General features: G+C 41.8%; 1 protein-coding gene across 2 annotated transcripts; it reads left to right on the top strand.

The window, feature by feature from the left end:
- The first annotated feature begins 805 nt into the window (after positions 1-805).
- Positions 806-25,690, top strand: plcd4b (phospholipase C, delta 4b). 2 transcript variants are annotated; one of them, XM_079563115.1, is made up of 16 exons: positions 806-885; positions 7,807-7,845; positions 8,313-8,471; positions 9,574-9,802; positions 11,537-11,666; positions 11,741-11,963; positions 14,215-14,416; positions 14,505-14,649; positions 16,379-16,531; positions 18,010-18,171; positions 20,598-20,754; positions 20,864-20,980; positions 23,058-23,236; positions 24,982-25,114; positions 25,189-25,338; positions 25,414-25,690. In XM_079563115.1, the coding sequence occupies exons 2-16, from the start codon at positions 7,827-7,829 to the stop codon at positions 25,503-25,505; spliced, it is 2,250 nt and encodes a 749-aa protein (XP_079419241.1). In that variant the 5' UTR covers positions 806-885; positions 7,807-7,826; the 3' UTR covers positions 25,506-25,690. The 2 variants fall into 2 exon arrangements, with proteins under 2 accessions (XP_079419241.1, XP_079419242.1); XM_079563116.1 differs by having other exon boundaries at positions 823-885; positions 7,804-7,845.
- Positions 25,691-25,919: the final 229 nt, after the last annotated feature.

Here is a 25,919-nt window from a genome sequence, read left to right as displayed (position 1 = left end):
GACGAAACCAGTCGTAGAGAGGTCACTTTGAAAATGAAATACTTTTACTTTTAACCCAATTTAAAAATGTAGTGAAGTAGAAAGTACAGATACAGGGCTCTAAAATGTAGTGAAGTAAAAGTAAAAAGTACTCATCATAAAATGTACTTAAGTAAAAGTACCTATAATTTGTACTTGTACTGTTTACTTTGTTACTTTCCACCACTGTTGATTGGTAGGTCATATTCATATAAGGAAGCCTAATAAGTAAAAAGAACAAGATACTGAGAGTACTTAAAAGGGGTGGGACGAAATAAGTTACTTCCCCCCACTCCTTTTCGGACAGCCTAATCTAAAAGGTGCAAAAGGTAAAACTAAATAGTTTGTCCTAAGAAGTAAATGAGCTGCACATGTGAAATTGAGCTCACAACTGCCTCAATCATGGCAGGTTGTATTTTGAGTTCATGTGTGTTTTTATGTTTTGTTTATGGTCCGAATAAATATTCATTCATTCATTCATTCATTCATTCATTCATTCATTCAAATAATATAATAAAATATGAATATGAATAATAATAATTTGATATAGAAACACTGCATGCACATTTCTTAAGAGTTATTTCAACACAATATTACTAAAGTAAAAGTACTGCGTAATAAAACTACACGTACAGTTCAAAAGTTCTCAAGTGCACGTTTGCAGGAGAGAGAGGGACAGAGGGACAGAGGGAGGAGACAGGAGGCAGGACCAGACCCTCCACGAGCCACTCCCCGCTCTTTAAACCTCCAGCTAACGGTGGGAGCTCAGGAATCTCAGCCCCCAAATTCGAGCCTCTTTTTGAGGGGGAGCAGCGTCCGAGAGCCAGCCTCTGTCCGGAGGTCCTTCCCCTGAGGATTAATCGCAAGGTAAGGACGGTGTTATTTTCTTTCCCCCGGTCAAAAGCCAGGATTTGCGGCGCGTCTGAGTCATCATCACCGCTGCCTTTGCAGGAGAGGGAGAGGAGGGTTCAGCCCGTGCCCACAATCTGCCTTCTGTTTCCAATTGACTTCGCACACACTCCCCCTGCAATGTTTTTAGTCTGAGATTTACTGGAAATATTGGCCGGAGGGTGCATTCCTGCAGCTAAATCCCGCAAAACGCAAACTTAGATGTAGTAACAGCTCTACAACATGGGCTTTGTAAAAGTAGTCATGCTCAGTGCGTAATTTGTTACCGGTTGTTACAGGAATACTTCGGGACTTTCGGGATGGAGGGGAAAGCGCGTTTATATCAGTTGAAATTAAAAGCATTTTATGGACGGAAGTATAAATGTATCCTTGTTTTTGTATGTCAGACCAACCCATATAGTAAAATTTGTGTGAAAAACATTTTACATTAACTGACATTTTTACTCTAACTGAAAACGATGAATCGCGGGCAAACTGCGGCCGCACAATCGCTCACAACTGAGTCGAAACTGCAGTTTGAGAGGATGAAATGAGCAAAACCTGATGTTTCCGTCTTGCATATCACGATAACAACATTTCAATACAACATTTTCGATATATCAAGGAAAGAACATTTTGCGATAAACCGTTAAGCCAGCTAAACTAGCTAAAAAACGGGAAATAACGGTCGTAACGGTAATATCTTGTTCTAACGGTATTCGCATATCTTCAATAAAACGTAAGTTGCAATAAGCATGAAACAACGTATTTAGGTAAAAATATTGAAGTATTACAAAAATAGAATAAGAAATTGGCAACTTTGGATAAAAATTGAATTCAGAAAGAACTGGGACAAAAAGCAATACTTTCATTACTTATGTTTGGAGGCATGTTGATCCTGCCCCCCTTTGTTTTTCCGGTATCAGTTACTCAGCACTTTGTTACATTTTGTGTTAATGGGCTTTTCAATCTTAACACTTAAATAAATGTAATTTGGGAAATTCCACAGTTACCATGGAGATCCGCCATCTTTGAAGCTGTTAGCATACATTTCCATAGACTAACATCACCAACTCTATCGGATCGACTCCTGAGTATCGTGATTCGTGTCGGATCGTGACAAAGGTTTATCATCCCAGCCCTTATTGAACGATTAGTCAATAGAAGGCTAGTTATTGTGACCTTTATAAATTGTATATAAATTGCTTGATAGGAGACATATCTATCTAAAAGTTTGAGGCAGCTTCTTTTTTTAACCTGATTGTAACTGCGACACTCCAGTCCATGCGCCCTCTACTGACAACATTGTCATTCTGTGAGTGCAGAAAATAGTGTATTATTACTTTTTTCTTTGACTTGTTTTTCTTCCCTCAAAATGCTCCATACAGTAAAACAGTAAACAAGAAATGTATTACAATTATATTACTGTGTTACCTATACATATAATACAGAGGCTGATCATGTACTCAGGCCTCCTTAGCAAGATATAAATTGTCCATTTTTCCCAGATTAGGCCAAACTTGTCCATTTGAAGTCTTTTATGAAATGTAATTCGTTCCATTATAACAAATATTGAATATAGGGATTATAGGCTAGCAGTCATCCAAGTTTGGGGATAGAGTTTAACCATCTTTTAATAATCGATTTTCGTGCTTCTAAACTCAGCATACCAAACCGATATAACAAATAGTAATTCGTCCAGTTTAAAGTTGTTTGTGGATTTAACATAATTTTGAATTCAGCTTGAACCGAATTCTAAAAAAGTTGTAATAAAATGGGCATGACCAAAATAGGTCATTGTTTTTCTCCCAGGGCACCACAAAACTAGAAATGCCTGATGTGAACTCTGAGCTGGAGTCAGGAAGTATCAACAAAAGCTTTTTCAGCCAAAACATCTTCATAAGTTTGAAGTAGTGATTATTCATGGAAAAGCACAATGTTTTAACCATATAAGATCCAATATTAAATTAGTTGATTCTCTTTCCCATTTTTTTTTAATATAATCTGTATTTACCAGTTTAATCTCTTGAAAGTCTTTATTCTCTATAATCTAGACTGTTTTTTATACTAATATATACAAATATCAGCAATGTAGTGTCCTAGAGTTGTTTACTGAAGCAGATTACCTATTATATGATATTTCGCACACCTCCTCTGCATTCTCCGCTGAAATATTATATGTTTATTTTTAGCGATGTTTTGGTCAATGTCCAGGGTGAGTCACACAGTCCGCAGGGATCGCACTGACCGCTGTTTTAAAACATGAATCACTCTGTTCTCTTCAAGCATAAACCATTTGCAACTGCAGATAATGACACCTCTGTCGGCTCCTCACCTGTGAGAAAGTCTGGGCGGTTTTGTATAAAGCCACACTGCGGAACATTTCACTCGATAAATAGAAGAAATGTAAGCATTCTTTTAATTTTTTTGGATGAAAAAAGAATCCATGTGATGCGGCTCGTCCCTTCAGACAAACATTATGTTCAATACATTTCCATAACTTATTACATTCATTTGAATAGTAAGTTACTGTTTTTCCAAGAAAAGTTTTGTTTTCAGGAGCAAAATACGTCCTGTTTAGTAACTTAAAGTGGACATATATTATGCAAAATGACGACTTTTTAAAAGATTTAATCCTCGGTCCTTTCATTGTTAACTTTGTTACTAAAACTATATAATTTAAGTGAATTATTTGACTAAATCTGAACTTAAACTAAATGACATTTTCATCAAAAGACTCAAATTAAATTAAACATTGCATTGAACAGTACTCGGTCATAAATGAAGTGCATATATCAAATATTAAATGCAGGCTTTATTTACCTTGAGGCTTCAGACATTGGGAGTTTCTGCTGAAGGTTTGGTATTAGCCCTGACTGATGAAGAACAATGGCCTGGGACAAATGAAAGTGATTAGTTTTCTATTAGCCTGCACAATCATAGCCCCGTTCTTCAAATATGTGCCTATGTGCATTCTAAACCAAGCGAGTCAGACCCATGTGCTCTGCAAATGTGCAATGTAAGATCAGCGACACAAGTCGTCCCCCGAGAATTATAAGCTTCTATCTCTATGAAGATTATCTCAGATTATCAGAGTTAATCTGAGATATTTAGGTTTTAAATTTTTGACCACTCAACAAAATGAAATGGAAATATGTTATGTTTTTGCTCATAGAAACCTCAAAAAATGCACCAAAATCTGCAAAACTCTCATATAGTGTATAAGAGCAGTGTGTTTCCCAACCAGGGCTCAGTGAAAGGTTTCAAACTGAGGTTTCAAACTCAATGATTTGAGTTTAATTGATGACTTTGTAAAAAATATTGGCAGGATCATCGAATTCGGGGGTACTCGGAGTGTAACTGAACGAGTCAATGTGAGACTAAAAAGGTTGGGAACCACTGGTGTACAGAATGGAACTCAAGGAACTCAAATATGTAAATAACTCAATTTAGAAAACATGTCAATTAGAACCTTATGATTCTAAAGGGACGAGACACATCAAACATGATCGAAATTAGATAATCATTACTAAATGGACTCCCCTGGGGATAAGATTTTTAATCTCAGTGGGACTTTCCAGGCAAAATAATGGTCATAAATATTCGGAGCAGAGATGGACCTATGCACTACTGAGCAGCTGTTCAATGCTACATCTGTCGGCAAAAGAGCAAATAAGCCTATATAAGACATAAAAACACTTTAAAAGCACACAAGAAATTGCCGTATCTTTCTAAGGCTTTATTTTGAAAACCCACAGCAGCATGTGGGCACATCCTGTTTATTACCATGTTATAACAGTTTGTTTTTCTCCTGTGACGTAGCAATATATGATCTGGAAAGCTCCGCAGTGTCACTTTAAATGCAGGAAAGATTACTCAAATATTACACAGGAGCAGTGGAAGTGTTTGCCTTCGATTCAGAGAGTAGCCATTTTTATTCCGCCCCAAGCGTAAACAGCTCTGTCCCAATAAGACACACAACTTCACTGTGTGGCTGGTTTGCAAAATGACAAATAAAACGATTAAAGATGGAGAACAATAAACTCCAGTGACTTTAGACCTCGCTTAGTCCTTAGTTCTGTAGTTTCATCCTGTTTTCGTCTGGGTTTAGCCCCGGCTTTGTCCTCTTTTAACCCCCGGGTCCGTTTCTGGAACATTCGCCTCACAGATGAAAGTATTGCTGCCTTGATTTTTTTTATGGCTGCGTTATGTGGAATGTCTTGGTACAATGTGAAGAAACTGCATTCCTCAAAAACACCACACGCCTCATGACACTGATCTGAGCTAATCAAACTGTTTGTTTTCTAACTCACAATAACAACACGGTTTATCGCTGCCGCAGTAGTTACGGTCATCGGCAATTTTAGACTTTGTTCTTTGAGCCTTTTTAGACCCAGTTTAGTCCGGATATGATCTTGACTTGGATGGTCAAATACTTTGTGAGATGGATCTTTGTCTGACTGCCAGGGCTGGGATGGAGAGCCCGATACGATACCTATTGCGATACATATTCGAATGCACAAAGTATTCAATTCATGATTTTTCATCGTTACCCCGAAATAATTTGATAAGAAAGTGCAAGATGAGTTTCCAAACTTTATAAATTGAATATAAAAATCAGTCTGATATAGATTAAACATTTAGAAAAACGCAAATGGCAGAAGTATTTCAAAAGTCTGTCTCTTTGTTTATACTAATCAGCACCAAATCTGGATTTAACTATCTTTAAGTCAACATTTGTATATGTATATTTTTTTAAGTTTAGCATCACCCCTCCAGGAACCGCCACCTTCACGTGGTGGAGGGGTTTGAGCACCCAAATCATCCTGGAGCTCTGTTGTCGGGGGCTTCGTGCCCCTGGTAGGGTCTCCCATGGCAAACAGGTCCTATAGGTGACGGGTCAGACAGTTTAATCGTGAGGCCGTCCTCCCATGGACCCACCACCTGCAGGAGGAGCCATAAGGGGCTGGTGCAGTGTGATTTGGGCAGCTCCAACGACTTACGATATACGAAAACACAATCTTAATATTTTGTTGCAGCGCCTTTAGCTTTGAGTTAGAGCTGCATTCACCGTGTCATTGTTTCAATAAGCTTCTGCAATGTCACCAGTGTTGCATTAATTTTCCACCAAGATCTTGTATTGATGATGCACAAAGCCTTCTCCAGCACATCCCAAAGACTCTCAATGGGATTAAGATCTGGACTCTGTGACGGACAATTCATCTGATGCTTCTTGAACCTCTCTTTCTCCATGTGAGCCCCATGAATTCTGGCATTGTCATCTTGGAATTTAACCGTGCCATCAGGAAATCCACTGCTGGAATAACCTGGTCATTCAGGGTGTTCAGGGCGTCAGCTGATCTCATTCTTTGTTGCTGAACCTAGTCCTGACCAACTACAGTAACCCCAGATCAGAGGAGTTGACTAAATCGAGTTTGTTTGGGCAGTGATTTGGTGAGTCTTGAGACAGCACTAAAGAAAGTCACAAAATTTGAAAATAAATTGCCTTTGATGGAATAGATTAATATTATTTTTCTGTTTTGTGGTTCCATTGAACAATATGGAATAAGTTCAGAAAAGGATTGTTAAAGTACTGGTATTGGGGAAAAATAAGAAGCCCCCAGCCCTATTTGTACAAAATGTTACCACTGAGAGGATGCAGTGCCAGATAATCCTTTCCACAATCTGATTTTCCCTTTTTGAAGACTGACAGATTCACTTTTCCATTTCCGAGACGCGCTCTGCCTTTGGCCAGTGCTGCAGTCCTTTGTATTTCAGAAAGCGCTGCAGGGAACTCATTGCTGGCTTTTGTGGGAAATTCTTTAATGAATCGCTGGCAGTAAATTACTCGTTATGCTCTTAGGAGACTGCTCACATTCAGTGGTGGCTGCGTGTGCGTAAATCATGCTTCAGACGCTGCGTTTTGTATTAGATTAGCGCTGAGAGTGACGTGGAGAGTCAGCAGCGCTCGGACGGTGATGCAGAGAGAGAAGGAGCAGGCATTAAGTGGATTGGATTTCTGTGCTGACCAAGAATGTGTGCGGTGGTTCTCCACGAGCCAGTTTGGCAGAAAGAAAGTTGAACTAATGAATCAGATGGTGCTTTTATTTTGGTGTGCTGGATCGAAACAGGAAGTCACTTCTTGGGCGGCGTTGTTATGATTTGAAGTTATGCACAGTCAATTGTCCAAGGGAATTAACAGGAATTCATGGGAATTAACGGGAATAAACAGGGATTTAACACAACTGAAGGTTGCTTCTTTACAGACAGATATAAACTGAAGTACATGCATTTGATTTGATAATTATACACTGAAATATCTATCACAGCAGAACTGAAAAGTGTCAAAGAAATCATCTTCACCGTCTGACATTTTTTTGTTTTCATCTTTCATACATTCAGCATCATACAGTATGTGCCCACTCATTGTACAGTAAGGATTTTTTTATTTGATCTGAGTTAGAGACAGGTGAATGAAACCAATCACAAAAAAAATCATGATATGAAACTGCTGATTGTCCCAGAGCTTATCAGTAAGAGCATTTAGCAGTATGAAGGTTTAGGAAAGTTGTGTTATATTTTGGCATGATGATATGTTCCTCACATTTATTTTATGGATCTGGGGTGTGACATCACTCAAATACCCAACAGGCATCAAAACTTTGTCTCTAAAGACATGCAAACCCGCCATTTTAGCGGATTCTAGCAAATGAAAAGGAATAGACATTTAGTTCTGGAACCAAGTGGGCACGACTCTCCGGCCAATAGTGAACTAGGAAAAGTTTTAGAGCAGCCCCAAAGAAAATATTAGCTTTCATTTCAATAGAAAAGCAGCTGGATTGGGTTTAATATTCCATAAAACCTGTGCACTGTTCACTGACATGTGTCTCCTCTCAGCAGCTGAAGACTGGACCAGAGCCATGGACCGTCCAACCTCATGTAAGTGTTTATTCAGCACGATACAGTCATGCATATGTTTAGATTTAGAGATGGTCTAAGGGGGAACTAATGCTGCCTTCGTTCAAAAAAGGCAACACTTTCTACTCTTTTAAGAGCTTTAAAGGCTTGGTTTGTTCCTCGTGGACAAACAGGAAGGAGAAGAGGTCGTTCACTGATAAGAAAATGGATGGAAGAAACTTTTATCAACTGTAAAAGGGACTGAACGGGTCAAACCAGAGCAGTGACGAGGCTCTGCTGGAAGAGAATGATGCGGTAATGAGGGAAAGTGTCTCCCCTGGGGCTTAGACTGATAATGGCGGTGGTGAAGAGGAGGAGATGGAGAGGCTGATGCGTCTGCTGTTGCGGTGGAGAAGTGTTTGGGCGAGAGGCAATAACTTCTCAAGCTTCTCCATGAATGCAACACAATTCTCACCAACATGCTTATGTCTCTCTTGCAGCTCTTGCAGCTCTCGCAGACGATCCGGACATAAAGCGGATGATGGCGGGCTCCACTCTGCGGAAGGTGAAGTCGCGCTCGTGGAAGAAGCACCGACACTTCCGCCTCCTGGAGGACGGGCTGACCATCTGGTACAAGTCCAGATGGGCCGGCAGAGGGCACTCCACATGTGAGTCCTGCTTTTTAGGAAAAACATGCAACCAATGAGCCACTCCAATGTTGTTTTGAGCACAGAATGTTTGTTGTGGGTCATTCAAATGCAGAAGAACACGTTCCCACTCAAAAAGCCCAATATCTTTCAGCTTGTTGGCAATTACTGGTATGGATTTATGATGGCCACGTTCTTCTTTTCTGGTTTTGGATATAATTTAAATAGAAAATTCCCTCCCTCTGTGTCTGCAGTCTCCATGTCAGATTTAATGAGAAGCACCAGCTCTTCTTATTGAATCATTGAATCATCACATCCAAAAGTAAGGCCTTAAAGATGCTCTCAGCTACTCCAGTTCAGCAGTGTTCTGTCGAGATGAACCACAGTGTCACAAACAAAGTGGTGCCCAGTGCTAGTTTCAGAGTGTAAACTGCGTTCAAACTTTGGATTACATCATTGTACAGGATTTAAGGCTAACCCTAATCCTAACCTTTAGGAACTTTGATTAGAGTCAGTCAGAGACAGTTTTAAATTAAAAATGCAAGTTGGAAAATGCGCCGACAAGTGCAACTCGACAAGCCGTGTGCTTTGACAGTAAACCGGCCCGGAAATGTTGCATTCCCACATTGCATATATTTACGGGCTCCACACCTCCCCCACCTCTCACGATGCCCCCCATCACCCCCCTCACCTGCTCTGCACCAGGTCAACACAAAGACGTGCAGGGATCGGAAAGGGGAGTGAGGGCCGTGGGTGAGGGGGGAGAGCCAGGTGAGGGAGAGGGGAGCAGAGCAGGGTTCACTACTGACACTTACTGACGAAAAAAATCCAAAAGCCGTAGCTGAGGGAAGCTTTAAATTTGATTGACACTGGCACTATATTTCTTGGAAAATAATGACATTGTTTGACTATTTTTACTGCGTAAGTTTCTGCTCAAAAGTTTACTGTGCTTTTGAATATAGAACTGTCCTGTCATTGCTTGTTTATTGATATGTTTGCAAATCTTAAGAGTTACGTTTTTGTGTTTGTGGCGCTAAAATATAGTAGCTGAGCGTTAAATTTGCTGCTGCCTGTGTAAACCCTGGACCCAGTTTAATCCCGACGTTTCCCCCTCTCTCCGCAGTCTCGGTGTCAGACTTGGAGACGGTCCGTGAGGGGCACCAGTCCGAGCTGCTCCTCAGCCTGGCTGAAGAGTTCCCCGCAGACCAGTGCTTCACGCTGGTGTTCCACGGGAGGAAGGGCACGCTGGACCTGGTGGCGGACACCCCCGAGGAGGCCAAGTCCTGGGTCAACGGTCTGCAAAGGCTCATCCACAAATCCCAGACCATGGACGGCAAAGAGCGCCTCGACCAGTATCCTGAACACTTTAATTCAATTTGCTTTATTGTCAAAATACAGTAATTTTTTTATTTTCGATTTTTATTTGTACCAATGATATTAGTTTAAACATGTTGGATGGATGTCCTACATTAAACTTAGGCCTGTCCTTACGAAGTCAAGCTGAGGACCAAACGCAAAGATATTTTATCAATCCAGTGGATCGTCCATACGAGCCCGGCGTTTTGGTGGTCAGTAAACAAACATTTTCCAAACTAGGTCCTAGAGTGGAAAGATCTCGAAACGCCGTTTACGTGGCGCCGTTGTTACAAAGTCTCAGTAACCTTTACTAAAACGATGACATCACAGCACCAGAGTCTGTGATTCATAATCTGCTGACCTTATAATGAGTTTTACTCATGGATCTATGATGGTTTGACTCCGCCCCTCTTTGCTCCACTGCCGTCCACAAGCCACAGGTGACAAGTAGAAAAACACGAGTCAGTCTGTGTTTTTGGACTGACAGTAAAAGTCACCCCGAGATACCTGAACTCGAGACAAGGACTAGCTCTCGATTTACCGATCGATCTACGTTCCCACTCTTACTTATGGTCATGAGATCTGGGTAATGACCGAAAGGACAAGATCGCGAATACAAGCGGCCGAAATGAGTTTCCTTCGCAGGGTGGCTGGGCGCACCCTTCGAGATCGTGTGAGGAGCTCAGTTACCTGAGAGGAGCTCGGATCAGAGTCGCTGCTCTTTCACTACGAACGGAGCAGCTGCGGTGGCTCAGGCATCTGTTTTGGATGCCTCCTGGTCGCCTCAGGGGTCCCCCTAGAACATCTGGAGGAGGTGTGCGTGGATCGGGAAGTCTGGGCATCTCTGATGAGACTGCTGCCCCCGCGACCCGGCCCCCGGATAAAGCTGAAGAAAATGGATGGATGGATGGATGGATGGGTAAAAGTCACTGACATAAGTTTACTGCACATGCACCTCTGCATCTTCCTCTATTATCTGTGTTAGCATCACAGCGCCTCACACAGGCCTGGAAGATGAATTTTGCCATTTTCACAGACCTGAGTCGACCCATGTGGACGCACAAATTTACTGAGCTGCTTCAGGCTTACAAACAAAGTTTCTGAAATTATAAGAGTTTTATCTTCGTGTGGATATAGCCTTAGGCAAATATTTGTCTCTACGAGGACTTGAATGACTACAGATTTTTAAAGGTTGGCTTATTTGTCACAATAGTCGAAGTGAGTCGACAATAATAATAATAATATTAATGTAGGCTCACATCTAAGTACGTTTCGCAGATCCGTGTCCTCTTCCCTCTTTCGGCCAGGTCTCTTCTGTACACCTCTTTACTGTTAGGATCATCCTCTTTGTATATCCAAGGTCTGAAGCAAACAAGCTTTTGGTCCCGGAGTGTTCGTAGTTGATTCCACATGAATGAGTCCGTGTGAGAGAAAATATCCCTGATATCGGCTGAATATATCCAGAAGATACACGATACACTTTTTGTGGAGCACGAAAAGTGGACGCTAAACTGCAAAAACAATTAGCTCCTAGTCGATAACTAGGTGTGAGACTGTTTATTGTCCCACAGAAACACAATAAAGGGGCAGAGAGAGAGAATTATCAACAGAATAGAAACATTATTGAGATTGATCTATCACACGTAAGGAACATAAACCTGGACGAAATAAAGACCAAACCAGCTCTAAACATTTCCTGAGTTTAAAGTTTTCCTGAGCCTTCCTCTCAGATGGGTGCGAGACTGGTTCACAAAAGCCGACAAAAACAACGACGGGCAGATGACGTTTAAAGAGGCCAAGACGCTTCTCAAGATGATGAACGTGGAGATGAACGAGGAGCACGCCCTGCACCTGTTCACCGTGAGTTATCTGAGTCTCCGTGTCCTTGAGCAACGCGCCTCAGCCTCCCTAAACGTCACCTGTCCGTCCCTCAGATGGCAGATAAACATGACAGTGGAGTTTTGGACCGGGAGCAGTTCGTCCACTTTTACAAACTCCTGACTCAGAGGGACGAGGTGTGGAAGGTGTTCCAGGATTTCTCTGCCGACGGAGAGCGCCTCCTGGTGGACGAGCTGGAGACCTTCCTTCAGATCGAACAACGCGAGCGAGCGGGCCGGGCCCAAGAGCTGATCGAGCTGTACGAGCCGTCAGAGGCAGGTGAGAGGCATTTCTTCTTTCTTTAACCTCTTAACCCCCACCTTAATCGAGCGCATTTCCTCCAGTTTGGCTTGGAGAGCAACAGTGTAATGTCTCATTTGAAAGCTAAGACCTACAAAAGTGATTGTAACTATTTTCGTCACATTGTTGCCGTGTTTTTGTCACATTTGTGACGTGTGTTTGTCATGTGTGGGGAAGCTGGCCACAAGTGGTGGAAATGGGCAGGCAGACTGGCAACAAGTATAGTTCTTACCAGACATTTATTTTGCTCACAAAGGAACTTCAATGATAAACATGTCACATGCATGAACAACAGCTCTTAGGGACTACAGCAGTCAGCTTTTATACCTCTCCTAATGGGAAAGGACCTCCCACAGGTGAGAACCATTGCTTGATGGGTAAATTCCAAATATAAGTTTCGCTGGTAAGTTTTTATGTTTTACATAAAACAAGCATATATTGAGCCAGATCTTGTGGCGGCGCACGGGGCGGCGCAGGCTCTTGGCGAATTATTTTCCGAGTGGCGGCGTTGTATGTGCCATTCGCCTCCGCCACCTGTGAGGGGGCGTCACAAGAGGAGGCGACTGCACTGATGGAAACACGGCTGACATTCACTTCCTCGTTTACACTGCGCTGTCTTGCGTTCTTTCTTAAGGCTTAGGCTCTCACAGGTCAAACTAAAAACTTTATTTACCCCATCGTGAGCTAAACCATGTTCACGTCTCGAGAGAGAAAAAGAGCTACAGCGTCCGCTGTGGCGCGGATCGGCCGCGCTCGGCGTGAACGCGAAGCAAAACAAAAGCACATGTTCACCCCCCACTCCCACACAACCACTCTCCTGGACGCGGAGTCGATCTGGTTGGAGGAAAATGCGTGCGTCTCCACCCACGTAAATGCGCTATGTCTGGAGTGGCAAGATCACAAAGTGCGCTCCGACTGAGCGCAAAATGTCACGCTATCGTCTCCGTTTTGATGCACAAGATCGGGCCCATTGTGTCCACAATTATATATAATTATAACTGTTCAAATTACATCAATAACGACAGATACAAACCAAAAATCATACACAAAGGAAACTCAAAGCAAAGTTTAAACTAGTTTCCCCCCCGCCACATGGCTCAGCCTGAGATTTTAAAATAGCCGACATAGACCACGCCTTCCCTTTGTTCCAACCATGTGGTACAGGTCAATTTGTATACTGACTCAACAAATATATAAATAAACTAAGTTTTAAACAAAATATGTGACGTAATTATTAACTTAATACATGAATCCGATGGTTACTGTTAGCTGAAGTATATTGCAAATGAAACAAACAAAGCAAAATTACCAAAATAAATAATGGGACAAACCCACTTTGTCACATCATGTTTTTGTCTCTATTTTTGGTTGCTTTTTCTGCACTTTTTTGATGCATTATTGTCGTGTTTTCGTCACGTTTTTTGACATTTTTCTTTTTACGCTTTTAGATTTGAGTAAAGCTTAACTGGAGAAAATGTGCTCAGTTCAGGTGGGGGTTAAGAGATTAATAAACAATTGAATTACTTTATGTGTGGAATGGATGCTTCTTTGTATTGCGCGTTTCACATGACACATCTCACCCAAAGCGCTTCAAACTCTTTTATGGGATTTGTTCTTCATTCTCTCCACGCACGGTTGTGGTGAGCTATGTATAGTTTCCCCAGGGGCAGACTGACAGAAACGCGACTGCACACCTCTGAAAGAACGTAATGCTTATATAATAACTTGCCGTACATTTTGTGTGACCAAAATTAAACTTACCAATAATAGCTATACAGTATATTCAGTTCAATTATATTAGCCTTTTAACCTCCACCAGAACCGAGCACATTTTCTTCAATATGGCACAAACTAAAAGCTTCTTGAATAAATAGTAAAATAAGACGTAAACGAGGATGAAAATGGCACAAAAAAGACACAAAAGAGCAACAAGAAAGCGACAAAAAACAACAACAACAACGCAAGGAAAAAGATTCATTTAGATACGTTTTGTAGGTCTTAGCTTTCAAATGAGGCGCTACACTGGACTATAGGCTGTAAACTCCAGTCGAGAAGCTTTAAGATTTGGGTAAAACTTTAGAAAATGCTCTCAGATAAGACAGTAGTAGAGGTTGGCTGTACCTTTTCACATTTCAGTGGTCGGACTGGTACCTTATAGTCCCTTTAACTACCTGTGGTGTGGAGAGTGAATAACTCCATTTGAACTGTCCTTCCTTCTCCTTGTGTGCAGCGCGTCAGCAGATGTTCATGTCTCTGGAGGGGTTCCAGCTGTACCTGTGCTCTCTTCACGGATCTATATTCAACCCGGATCACGCGCAGCTGCACCAGGACATGGAGCTCCCCCTGAGCCACTACTTCATCTCCTCGTCCCACAACACGTACCTGATGGAGGACCAGCTCCGGGGCCACAGCAGCACCGAGGCCTACATACAGTAATTTACCTTCTTAATGGGAAATACTATTTGTGACCTGAGAAGGCACCTAATTGGGCTGCGGAAAATATTTTATTTTGTGTCGCAGGGCCCTGAAACGCGGCTGTCGCTGCGTGGAGCTGGACTGCTGGGACGGTCCTGACGGAGAGCCTATCGTTTACCATGGACACACGCTCACCTCCAAAATCCTGTTCAGAGACGTCATCACTACGCTCAAGGAGTACGCCTTCAAGGTGGGCAGTAACAACCTATGATAGTTATTGCTTATGAGCCGATTTCTGTTTTGTTTCTTTTTGTGAATATTGTGGTAAAGTTATTGATAAGAGTTGTGATTACTGATGTCAGTGGTAAACTGTTTCAGCTTCACCTTAAAATAGAATGAAGTAGTGTGAGAAACATGAGTCGTGATGTATAAAATGAATGCTAGTTTGGTTTACATTAGGGATGTACCGATCCGCTTGTTTGAAACTGACAAAAATTTGATTAAAAAATGGATGAAAAAAATTAAAATATGTGACAAAAAATGACAAAAATGTGATAAAATGTGACAAAAAAATGACAAAAATGTGATAAAAATGTGATAAAAAATGGACGAAAAAATGACAAAAATGTGACAAAAAATGACAAAAAAGTTGAAAAATGAGTTGAATACCCAACAAAAAAATGATGGAAAAAAATCTGATGACGTGAGGAAAAAGATCCTCTCGGTTCAGGCGGGAGTTAAGAGGTTAACATGCAAGAGGTTTTGGCTTTAGCTTTGAATTATAAATTAGAAAGTTTTTCAGAAGCAGGTGTTAGCAGCAGAATAACGATAGTAGACAAATTAATTTATATCTTGTGATCTGGATGTTCTGTTATGATTGAGCCTCTGAATTCTGTTTTTAAATGTGTCTTGTTTGGGCTGGGCACTTACTTATGTGCAGGACACAATAATAAGAATAAATCAAATTTTAAAAAATCTAATCTAGCTTAGCGATGGCATGAAGGCCATGAATCGGTGGTTCTGGATCTGCAGCGGCTCCAGTCTGCAGGTTTACCGCTGTGCTGCGATAAACCTGGAAGCGATGTGGTGCGGGAAACCTGGACTGGAGCCGCTGCACATCCATGATTCACGGCCGTCTTGTATCGGAGCCGTCCAGTCATGAAATCTGATCCAATCCGATACTCTCAAAATGCTGATACTGAATATCGTATCGGTACATCCCTAGTTTACATAGTTACTTTATGTGAAATGACCTTTCCACCCGGTTTGTTCTGGTTTGTGCGGGAATGACAATGAGATTTTAATGTAGTCTCACAATTCTGCCAGAAAAGTTCAGTTGCTTGTTTGAAATGTCATCAAACAAGCAAAGTATTTAAACTCCCGAATAAACCCCCTGCTATTCTGAGAAACAAAACCTCCAACGCAGTTCGAACGCACAGACAGAGACGCACTGACCTGGTGCTGTGGATGTGGGAGTTTGGAGACGAGCGGAAACAGCCCGTGCCTCCTGCGTGTCTGTTTTCACCGCAGATATGGACAGGAAGAAGCAGTGGAAAATGGGAGTGAATGGAAACACAGAGTGGTCAGCACATTGTCTCATAGCTTAGGTTGTAACAACGAATACATGGATCTTAGCGCAGATTTATGTGTAGAACATTTTTTTTCCACTCAAACCTGGCTGTAAATACTGTTTAAGTGGTGCTAGCCCGCAGTTAGCTTTGCCTGTTAGCTTCTTCCATTAGTGTGTATTGGTGACTCCGACTCGGTGGCAGTCAAGTTGCAAGCATGATTTTCTGGCCAGAGGCACCGGGGGAGATGAAAGACCCCCAATCATTCCATTAACACTTGTATTGGACTGGCGAGAGCAGGTATACAGTCACCTGGCCAGGACAAGGTGTAATCTAGACATATGACCCTGCAAACACCCACAGCTCTGACAGTTTACAAGTGGTCAGTAAAACTTTCCTCTCGTGTCCCAGGCGTCCGAGTTCCCGGTGATCCTGTCTCTGGAGAACCACTGCGGCCTGGAGCAGCAGACGGTCATGGCCCAACACCTGAAGCAGATTCTGGGGGAGATGCTGCAGACCTCGCTGGTCAACGGACAAATCCCGGAGCGACTTCCCTCTCCACAGGTCGGCTCCGCCAACTCCTCCGATGCATCTATATGAGGCGTAAAGAGCTGGTTTATATTCCCCCATCGAACCCTTCGAACCCTCACATATTCTCTTTCCTGTCTGCCCCACAACTAAATCCATCCATCGCACGGCTTGATAGACCTGACTATTAGTATCCAGAGCCGTTAGCCACATTAGCATCGATTCTCTTAAGTGCCTGTAATGGAAAAAGGTTTGGACGCTACACTCCTGCCACACACAATAAAGCGCACGGTAACACAGGTGGAGTGAGCTTTTAATGCTGCCGAGGTCACTCTAGTCCATTACACTGGCCTTCCGACATTTAAATACATCTGCGCTTCCTGACCTACGCCTCTATTGATCCGAGTCAGAGCGGCTCAAAGGGGAGTTTTTGTCATTTTGAAGAAGTAGGGCTGGGCGATATTTGGGGACTTTATCTACAACAAAGCGGTATTGTTGCAAACTATCAGAAATATGCAGACATTTTCTGGCAAACATCTTCATTTACACATTTTTATCACTCATAAACATAACTTTTCTGAACAGACAACAATAGGGCAGAAAAAATACTTTACACATTATAACCCACATTTTTCAAGAGATTTGTTTCCAATTTTTTTCCCACTCTTTCCACGATTTCCCCCCCAAATTTTCCTCAATTTTCCCTGATTTGACAATCACTGCAGCCCCACATTAAAAGCCCCGTGCCTGATATTTTTCCTGATAGTGAAATGGGAAAAACCTTGAGTCATTTTATGAAAGTAGACCTTTGTGAAAAGACACTGAAGATGAAATGTTTTTTTTTTTCATACAAAAAATTAGCAAGCAAATTGTTGTTATTGCGACAGTGCTCATGAAAAAGTGACCCTGAAAGTTGTGTAACGTGCTTATAAACTCACCCCTGAAAAGAATATGGATTTTAGAAATAAATACTAATAATACTTACTTGCTACTTACTTTATTTCCTCAATGGGTCTGCAGGACATTGACTGGAGCAAAAAATAACTAAATGACTATACGCTGTGTGTCAATGACATTTTGATGGTCTTCATCCAGAAAAAAATTCAGATTCAAGGTGATATCAGCCTGATTTCTGATTGGAAATTTTGTAAACCAGTAGTTTTGATAACCCATTACCACAGCTTTACAAAACCATTGGTTTCATAAACTTTCATAAATATCAGACAGAGTTATTGGCTCTAGAGAATTTAAGACTATCCAACTTCATTGGAGAAATTCCTGATAACTTTGGAACACACTATAACCCATAATTCAACTTAGGAACAAAACATCAGACACATCTGACAATGTTGGTCTGCTATATAAATATTTTTTTCTTAGACTGGGAGGTTCAGATGTGCGGCGCCCTCTTGTGGACGTACGTTTGGGCAAAATGAGTTTTGTTTCAGATTTTCTCCGTTGATAAGTGCTCTTGACTCAAAAACGTGACTGTTTTTGCTTGTGTGTTTTTGCAGGATCTTCGAGGTAAGATGTTGCTGAAGGGGAAGAAGCTGGGAGGCCTGGAGCAACGTTCAGACGAGACGATCACCGACGAAGTGAGCGACGACGAGGACGGAGAGATGGAGCGACAGTCGGTGGAGGACCTCACCAAAGACACAGCAGACTCCAACAAACGGGTAAACCGGTCGGAGCTCACGGAACACAGAGGGGTGCAGATAAACTGAAGGTTACTTCTTTACAGGAGGATATAAACTGCAGGATTAGATTTCACTTAAAGCGACTTAAAAAAATGTTAAAATTATGTATTTTCCTCCCTCTACATGTTCCATCCATGTCCTAATGTGTAGAATGAGCTCAGACCTGTTCACCACAACTGCCTCTAAAATCCTGCACTATCACTCAGAAAGGTGTGGTTTTGGGTCCGAATTGCCGTCATGCACGAGCTAAATATAGAGACTGCAGTTACGCATATGACCAAAGGTGGCAGTAGAGAGTATAAAATGACCAACTTGCATCTAGTCTCTTTAAAGGGGCTATATCATGCTATTTTAGCCATTCCAAAGTTAAGTATAGGCATTTATATGATATATTGTACCTCTACCATTATGGAGCACTCATTTTTGTGATAAATATAAGTGTTTTCTGGAGGTATTTTTCAAACCCGGAAGACACAACGCTTCGATTCAGTTAACTCCACCCCCTCTCTCCGCGCATACAACTTTACCGTAATATAAATAAACAGCAATAAGTTGTTATATGGAGTTGACATCTGCAACACAGCTTCATAAATGGCTAACACACATGCTAATATGCTAACACACAAGCTAACCCGCGTTTGGATTCACTCACCGCTCTGGTCCATCGTTGTTTACATTATGGGACTCGCGTTGATTATAAAAGTTAATCCACTTTGGTTCTGGCGAAGGTTCACCAAACATCCATCAGAGACAATCACAGAAAAACACCATTTTGGCTGATAGTCGCTGAATCCCGGAGAAAAAAACAGCTGAGTGGCCTCTTCCTGAAAAGGGTTGAATATAAACTCCTCGTCCTCGTAGCCAAACGCGCTTCTTTTTCTCCGTCCGTGACATTATCGTTAGTCAAGAATAAAAAACAGGTGTCCAGAGTAGGTAACGAGCTCCATCTTCACAGCTGCAGCGCAAACATGACTGATCTGTTCAGACGCGATGTGTTTGTTTTGGCCACAGCTGACCTGGAAGCACTTCGGCACATCCTTTTTTTTTTTTTTTGTTTTTTTTTTTTTTGTTCATTTTTTACTCTTTGTTTCTCTCTTACGACAGAAATAATGAAAAAGCTGTTTTACAAATTAAAATCAGGCCGTAAGCATAGAATTAAGACATTACATTACAGACGTCGAGCACTTCCGTTCCGTTGTTACGACACAACTGAACACTCAGCCGTTCACCAGGAGAGGGAGGAGCCTCAGAGAGCAGGATTCAGGAGGATTGTGGAGAGCTGCGTGAATGAAGCCGCAAACCACTCTGGGGGTGTTTTTGATAAGGAAATAGCATAACAACATGGCTAAAAGCTCCAAAAAGTCGATTTTGCATGATATAGGACCTTTAAAGATGGACGAGGACAATCATTTCAGTGCATTGTTTAAATGGTAAATGGTCTCAACTTATATAGCGCTTTACAGCAAGGATCCACTCACCCATTCATACACCAATGTACACAGACACTGGGGGCAATGTGGATGAAGTGTCTTGCCCAAGAACACAACGACAGTGTGCACCTTCTGGAGGCAGGATTCGAACCCCCGACCTTCCGATCATGAGACGACCCTCTCTACCATCTGCGCCACTGTCGCCCCAGTTAAAGGGTCTGTCTTAAAAAAGTCTTGACAAAAATGAATACCCCAATATTTTTGGGGACTTTCTCGATAACGTTGCTGTTGCAAACCATCAGAAATGCAAAAATGCTCTGGCAAACATCTTAATTTACATTGCTCTGTCGCTCAAAAAGATTACAGACTACATTAGGGCAGAAAATACACTTTCCTCATTCTGACCCAAAAGCTTCCCATATTTTTCCCCAACAAAATTTCCAATTTCCAATTTTGCCCCAATTATTTCCCAATTTTCCATAATTGTGCAAATACTGTTTTCCCCTAATCATTTCCCCTTTTTTTTTTTCCACTTTTCCCCCAATTTTTCCCACTAAATTTCCCTCACACTTCTGTCAATACCTTTTTAAAAATAAATATCCATTAAGAATTTTCACCTTAGTAAAAATGTAGAGATTTTGGCTTGAGACATTCAGTAAATGTGAGTGAGCGGTGTTAAATGTGAGAGAGGGAGACGAAGGATTAAAAACAGGAAACGAGTGTCTATAGGAGACTGATGCAGCTTTGGTTTCCATTACAGCAGAGAGTGCAATCACTGTCAGTACAGGGCTCCACTATATATCTACTATGTACATCCCTGCAGACAGAGATAGAGCTTCACAGATGCAGACGTTCTGACTTAGATTCAATAAAAAAGAGCAAGTGGATAGTCATTTGTTTGGTAATCCACTCTGAACTGTTTCTGTGGCTGCTCTCCCGAAGCACATGTTGTTAAAGTCGTGTTCCCTTCTTCAGAAATCGAAGTCCAAACTCTCCCGGGAGCTGTCCGACCTGGTGCTTTACTGTAAGAGCGTCCCATTCCACGGGTTCGAACACGCCAGAGCCAGCGGGAAGTGCTACGAGATGTCCTCCTTCTCAGAGTCCAAGGTCAAAAAACTCGCCAAAGACGCAGGTACAAACTGTGTGCAAGGGAAAATCCTCCACACTTGCTTTGTGCGTGATGCAGCCAAACTGTCCTGTGAGGGATGTGAGTGAAATGTCTCGGTGTGTGTCGTCCGAAGGGTCAGAGATGGTTCAGTACAACGTGAAGCAGCTGACCAGAGTTTACCCCAGTGGAATGAGGACAGACTCGTCCAACTACAACCCCCAGGAAATGTGGGCCAATGGCTGCCAGATCGGTAATACACGCACACATATATAAAACTGTCAACACAATAAACCTGTAAAAATATAGCCGAGTAAAAATATTGATTCATTTTGAGTTAAAACAGATGAAAAAAGCCCTATTTACCTTTATTCGGCCCATCCATTTTGCCTCTTTTTGCCTCGGCACTTCCGTTGTCTTGACACTTCCTGTAGAGCGCGAAGCCCGTAACTGATTTTACCTTGACTTCTCCTGTCCTATGTAAAGTAGCTTTGAGTTAAGGGGTCGGCAAAATTCGTGGCGGCGCCCACGGGAAGTTCTGTAATAAAGTGAATAGTTGGTTACTCTTCCCACCGTGAGTAAATGTATTGTATGTCCTATTCATCAACATGCCATGGGTCTACGGATGGAAATGAGCCTATACGGTCATTTACATGTTGTAAAAACACATGTCCATTAATGTGCACTGTCCCAATTCAAGTTGAAGTGAGATTACCAAACCACACTGTAATACCAGTTGTATTACAGTGTGGTTTGGTAATCTCACTCTGAAAGAGAAGAAGGCTTTGAACAAAGTGGTTCGCTCAGCCAGCAGGACCACTGGCTGCACTTTGCCGCACCTGGAGGCCACATTTAAAGCTCGACTACTGAATCAAGCTTTATAACTTGCAAATGACGCCTCAGGCCACCCTGCTAAGGCCTTTTTGAGATGCTTCCTTCAGGGAGAAGGTATCGCTCCATCATATGTTCTACTGATCGACATATTAACAGTTTCTTTCCTCAAGCTGTGATCACTTTAAACAAGGCACTTTATTGTACAGTATTATGCCCTTAGGCTTTTAATGTGGCATTGTTTGTGTGTTCTGTTGTTTATATTGTGTCTTTATACGTGTTTTACATATCGCACTTTGAGCTCTTTGCACATTTTTTTTCCAATGTGGTTTTTCAAACTGCAAATGGCCAATAAAATGAATCTGAATCTAAAGAAAAAAAAATAAATGTCTTCGTCAAGTTTAAATAATCGATATTTCAAAAAACAGATATTGGTGAGCACATCAGCAGGTCCACTTTGTGTGCTCATATGTAGCCCATGGGTGCTGATCACACATGAGGACAGAAACTTTCAACAAAAGCAGAGACAAAGACTTGTACCTTGTTTGTGAATCGTAAAGTCAAAAAGACATTTGAGCGCGTCTTTGTCAGGGCAAAGGTTTTTGTGAATGAACAAGGACTTTTTTTTAACAACTGATTCGATCATGTGATACATGATGTGACCAATAAGATGCCAAGAAGCACCAGGTTTACAATCATTCATAACAATAAAAATGAGAAAAATGTGTGTGTATAATCTTCTAATGCACAGTATAGTGTGGGTTAGAATATTATACACGCACAAACCCTTTTTTAGAAGAATGCAAACACAATATAAATACAAAGTGAACACATATCATCATGAGAGAGAGAAGCTTCATAGTCAAGAGTTACAAAAGGAAGGGTGATAACTTAGTCGTCAGCCTTGAAGGCTCGAGTTTCTAAATGAGAGCCAGAGTCACAGAAAGGGGGAAAAGATTATTTCCTCGTTGAGTCCAAGGTTTGCTGTGGCCCCAAAACATCGATCCAAAATCTCTCCCTTTGGAGCAGTTTTTTTTTCTCCCTCTGGGGTTTCTCTAAATGACTTCCAGCACCATCATTTTGACATCCTGTATGTTTGAGTGCCCTATGGCTTTGGAGTGTTTTGCAAATGGATTTTCCACATTCTGAGCATTCATGACATATTTATGTTCTGCGAGTCTTTCCTTTAGTTTTTTTTTACTTCTGTCCACAAATGATGTATTGCGATTGTGAACGAGAGCACTGGGCGGCACTGAGAGGTTCGAGTTTGTAAAGCTGGTGGCTCGGTTTATGTGGGACTATGAGCTACATTTAGTTTTAGTTTCAATTGTAAATGAAACTTTTTTTTATATTAAAAAGGATTAATTTGATCTAATTCCTGGGTGAATTCTATGAACATATCACAAATGTTGCAGTATGTTATGTTGTGTTTATCTCTGCTTTTCACTTCTACTTAAAGTAACGTAGTATCGTTGTGTATTTTTGTTGTGTGTCCTCAGTGGCGCTGAACTTCCAGACGGCCGGTTTGGAGATGGACTTGAACGACGGGCTCTTCAGGCAGAACGGAGGCTGTGGGTTTGTGCTGAAGCCGGACTTCATGAGGAAGAGCGACTCAGAGTTCAGTCCAGAGAGGCCGGAGTCCAGGCCGGGTTACAGGCCTCTCCGTCTCTCCCTACAGGTCAGAACGAACATCTGCATTTTGGGGCGAGACACTGAAGGTCAATGAGAAAACAGATGAATCACATAGAGGAGAGCATTTAATTAAGCAACCAAGATCACTTTGCTTGTTTGAGGACGTTTCTCACTGGCTCTAAGGTTATCTCGCTTGAAATAAGAAAGTAAAACTGCCGATGGGACAAGTACAATTTTCTTCCCCCATTGGCAAATGAATCAACCTGAAATAAAGATAAAATGTATTGACAAGTACAATTTTCTTCCCCCATTGGCAAATGAATCAACCTGAAATAAAGATAAAATGTATTGAAACGAGTCAGAAACATCTTAGAACAAGAGAAATAATTTAGTGCAAATGTTCAACTAAATCTTAAAGCAGTACTAAGTAACTCTCTTGCCCCTAGGGACCATAAGTGCAACTGCAGGTGTCGTAGCAAGTTACGATTTTTTAACTTATTAATTGTCTTGGAGAGTAAATACTACGCTGACAGGAAAGGCGAAGGGAGAGAGGGATATTGTTCATCCAATTATACAATGGAAATTATTTTTTTTCACTCAAACTTGGCTGTAAATACTGTTTAAAGTGATGCTAGCCCGCAGTTAGCGTTGCCCGTTAGCACATTAGCTTCTTCTTCGTGATTCTATTAGTGTGTATTGGTGGCTCTGGTCTGATGGCAGTCAAGTTGCAAACATGGTTTTCTGGCCAGAGACACCAGGGGGAGATGAATGACCCTCCAATCATCCCATAAACACTTGCATTACCCCCAGAGGGACTACGGAAAGGATTTATTAAGGTAAACACGTTACTTAGTACTGCTTTAACTTGTCAAAACAACAATAATTTAATTTAATATGCGCAAATTAAGACGTTTAAACTAATCTAGACATTAATGTTTTTGGAGTGTAGTGAAAAAATCTCAAACAATGTGTGTCCAAGACTGGAATGTTTGCTCCTTTCCTGTGGAAATTCCAAGTACACTGTGTACAGGTGCTTTTATGTCATAGCAAAGTGAAATGTTAAAACCAACACACAACTATATACTATAAACAAATAAATTCACGTGAGAAAGTTGACCTACTTTGTATCTGATTTGACCGGAGAAACATATTAGGTTTGACTTTTTTTTTTTACAAGACAATAAGTGAAAAAAGAGATATTAGAATTGAGTAGCTAAATGCTAATACTGTAGGCTTTAAAATGTGCGGCTGAAAGGCTTTAAAAATGCATTGTCGCTCTATGTTGCTCTATGTTGCTCTATGTTGTGTTGAAAAGGTCATCTCATCTAAGGAGCTCGGGCATCAAAATGATTTCCCAGTGGAAAATACGAGAGGATTTTTCATCTCAAATACGAGGTGAAAAATCAGGCGTGCGTGTTATTTACCATAATTACTGGAGCAGATGAAGGCAGCATGAAAACCTCATTTTGAGAAACGAGACCAAAGGTTTTGTAATGTCTTCCACAAAAGGAAATAACCATGTTTGGATTACAGAGTGTTGTCGGTGAGATTCTGTGCGTCACGGAGATGTATGTGTGTATGGATATGTGTGGGAAACATGTGGAGCACGGCCATGTTGAAGTGATTTCAGACAAAATAAACATCGTAAAGGGAGAGTTTGGTCTGTTTTGTTACTTTAAAAACTAAGATGCTAAGGGAGAAAACTGGCCAAAAATGTTTTCCCTGCAGCGTCTCGCCTTTAGCTGACACCATTGTCCATTTGTAGTGAACATGTCCCGTCTGTGGCTGCAGGTGCTCAGTGGACAGCAGCTCCCGAAGGTGAACCAGAAGGAGGGCTCCATCGTCGACCCTTTGGTCCGAGTCGAGGTCTACGGCGTCCCCAAAGACCAGACCCGAGACGAGACCAGCTACATCAACAACAACGGTCAGAGGAACGGCAGAAAACTGTACCAGAACCTTCTATCAGAGATTTAAAGCGTCTGACAATGAACTCTGTAGGTTTCAACCCCGTGTGGAACGAGACGCTGAACTTCGTGGTCCACGTCCCGGACTTGGCGCTGGTGCGGTTCGTGGTGGAGGATTACGACAAGGCCACGAGGAACGACTTCATGGGACAGTTCACTCTGCCCTTCACCAGCCTGCAGCCAGGTACCGCTGCATCATGGGAGGCCCGGGTGCTTTTCTTTTAGACAGTATTCCTGACCGCGCTGTGTTTCTGTGCAGGATACCGTCACGTCCATCTCCTCTCCAAGGACGGCACTCCGATTCCTCACGCCTCCATCTTTGTCAACGTGTCCATTTCTGAGCTCACATGAACATCCAGCGGGACCCGGGTCGTCGTGAATTCAAGTGTTTTAATAAAAATGCAAAGCAAGATAGAGGTGAGTGCGTCAGTGGATCCAGAGTTCGAAATGTTCTGGTGCTCTTCAAGGACAAAACCATCAGCATCAAAGAGTTAGACGCTGAAGTGTTTACTTTACAGCACAGAAACAACCTGGTAAATGGATGGAAATACAGCTTTATTTCTGTATTACCAAGAAAATTCTACACATGTGCCTTTTACTTCTGCCTGAGTAACATTATTTTGACAGGGCTCTTACTTCAGTAACACATTTGATCACACTTTGCTTCCGCTGCGACAAAAGCGTCATGTGAAGAAAATGAATTGAAGCTTGATTAATTTAAATGCGTAATATTTAAATGAGACATGCAGAATCTGAGGCATTCTG

This window comes from Gobius niger (assembly GCF_951799975.1).
Source record: "Gobius niger genome assembly, chromosome: 9".
Lineage (NCBI taxonomy): Eukaryota > Metazoa > Chordata > Actinopteri > Gobiiformes > Gobiidae > Gobius > Gobius niger.
The sequence above is the reverse complement of the archived record's forward strand: the minus strand, read 5'-3'. Positions and strand labels throughout refer to the sequence as shown.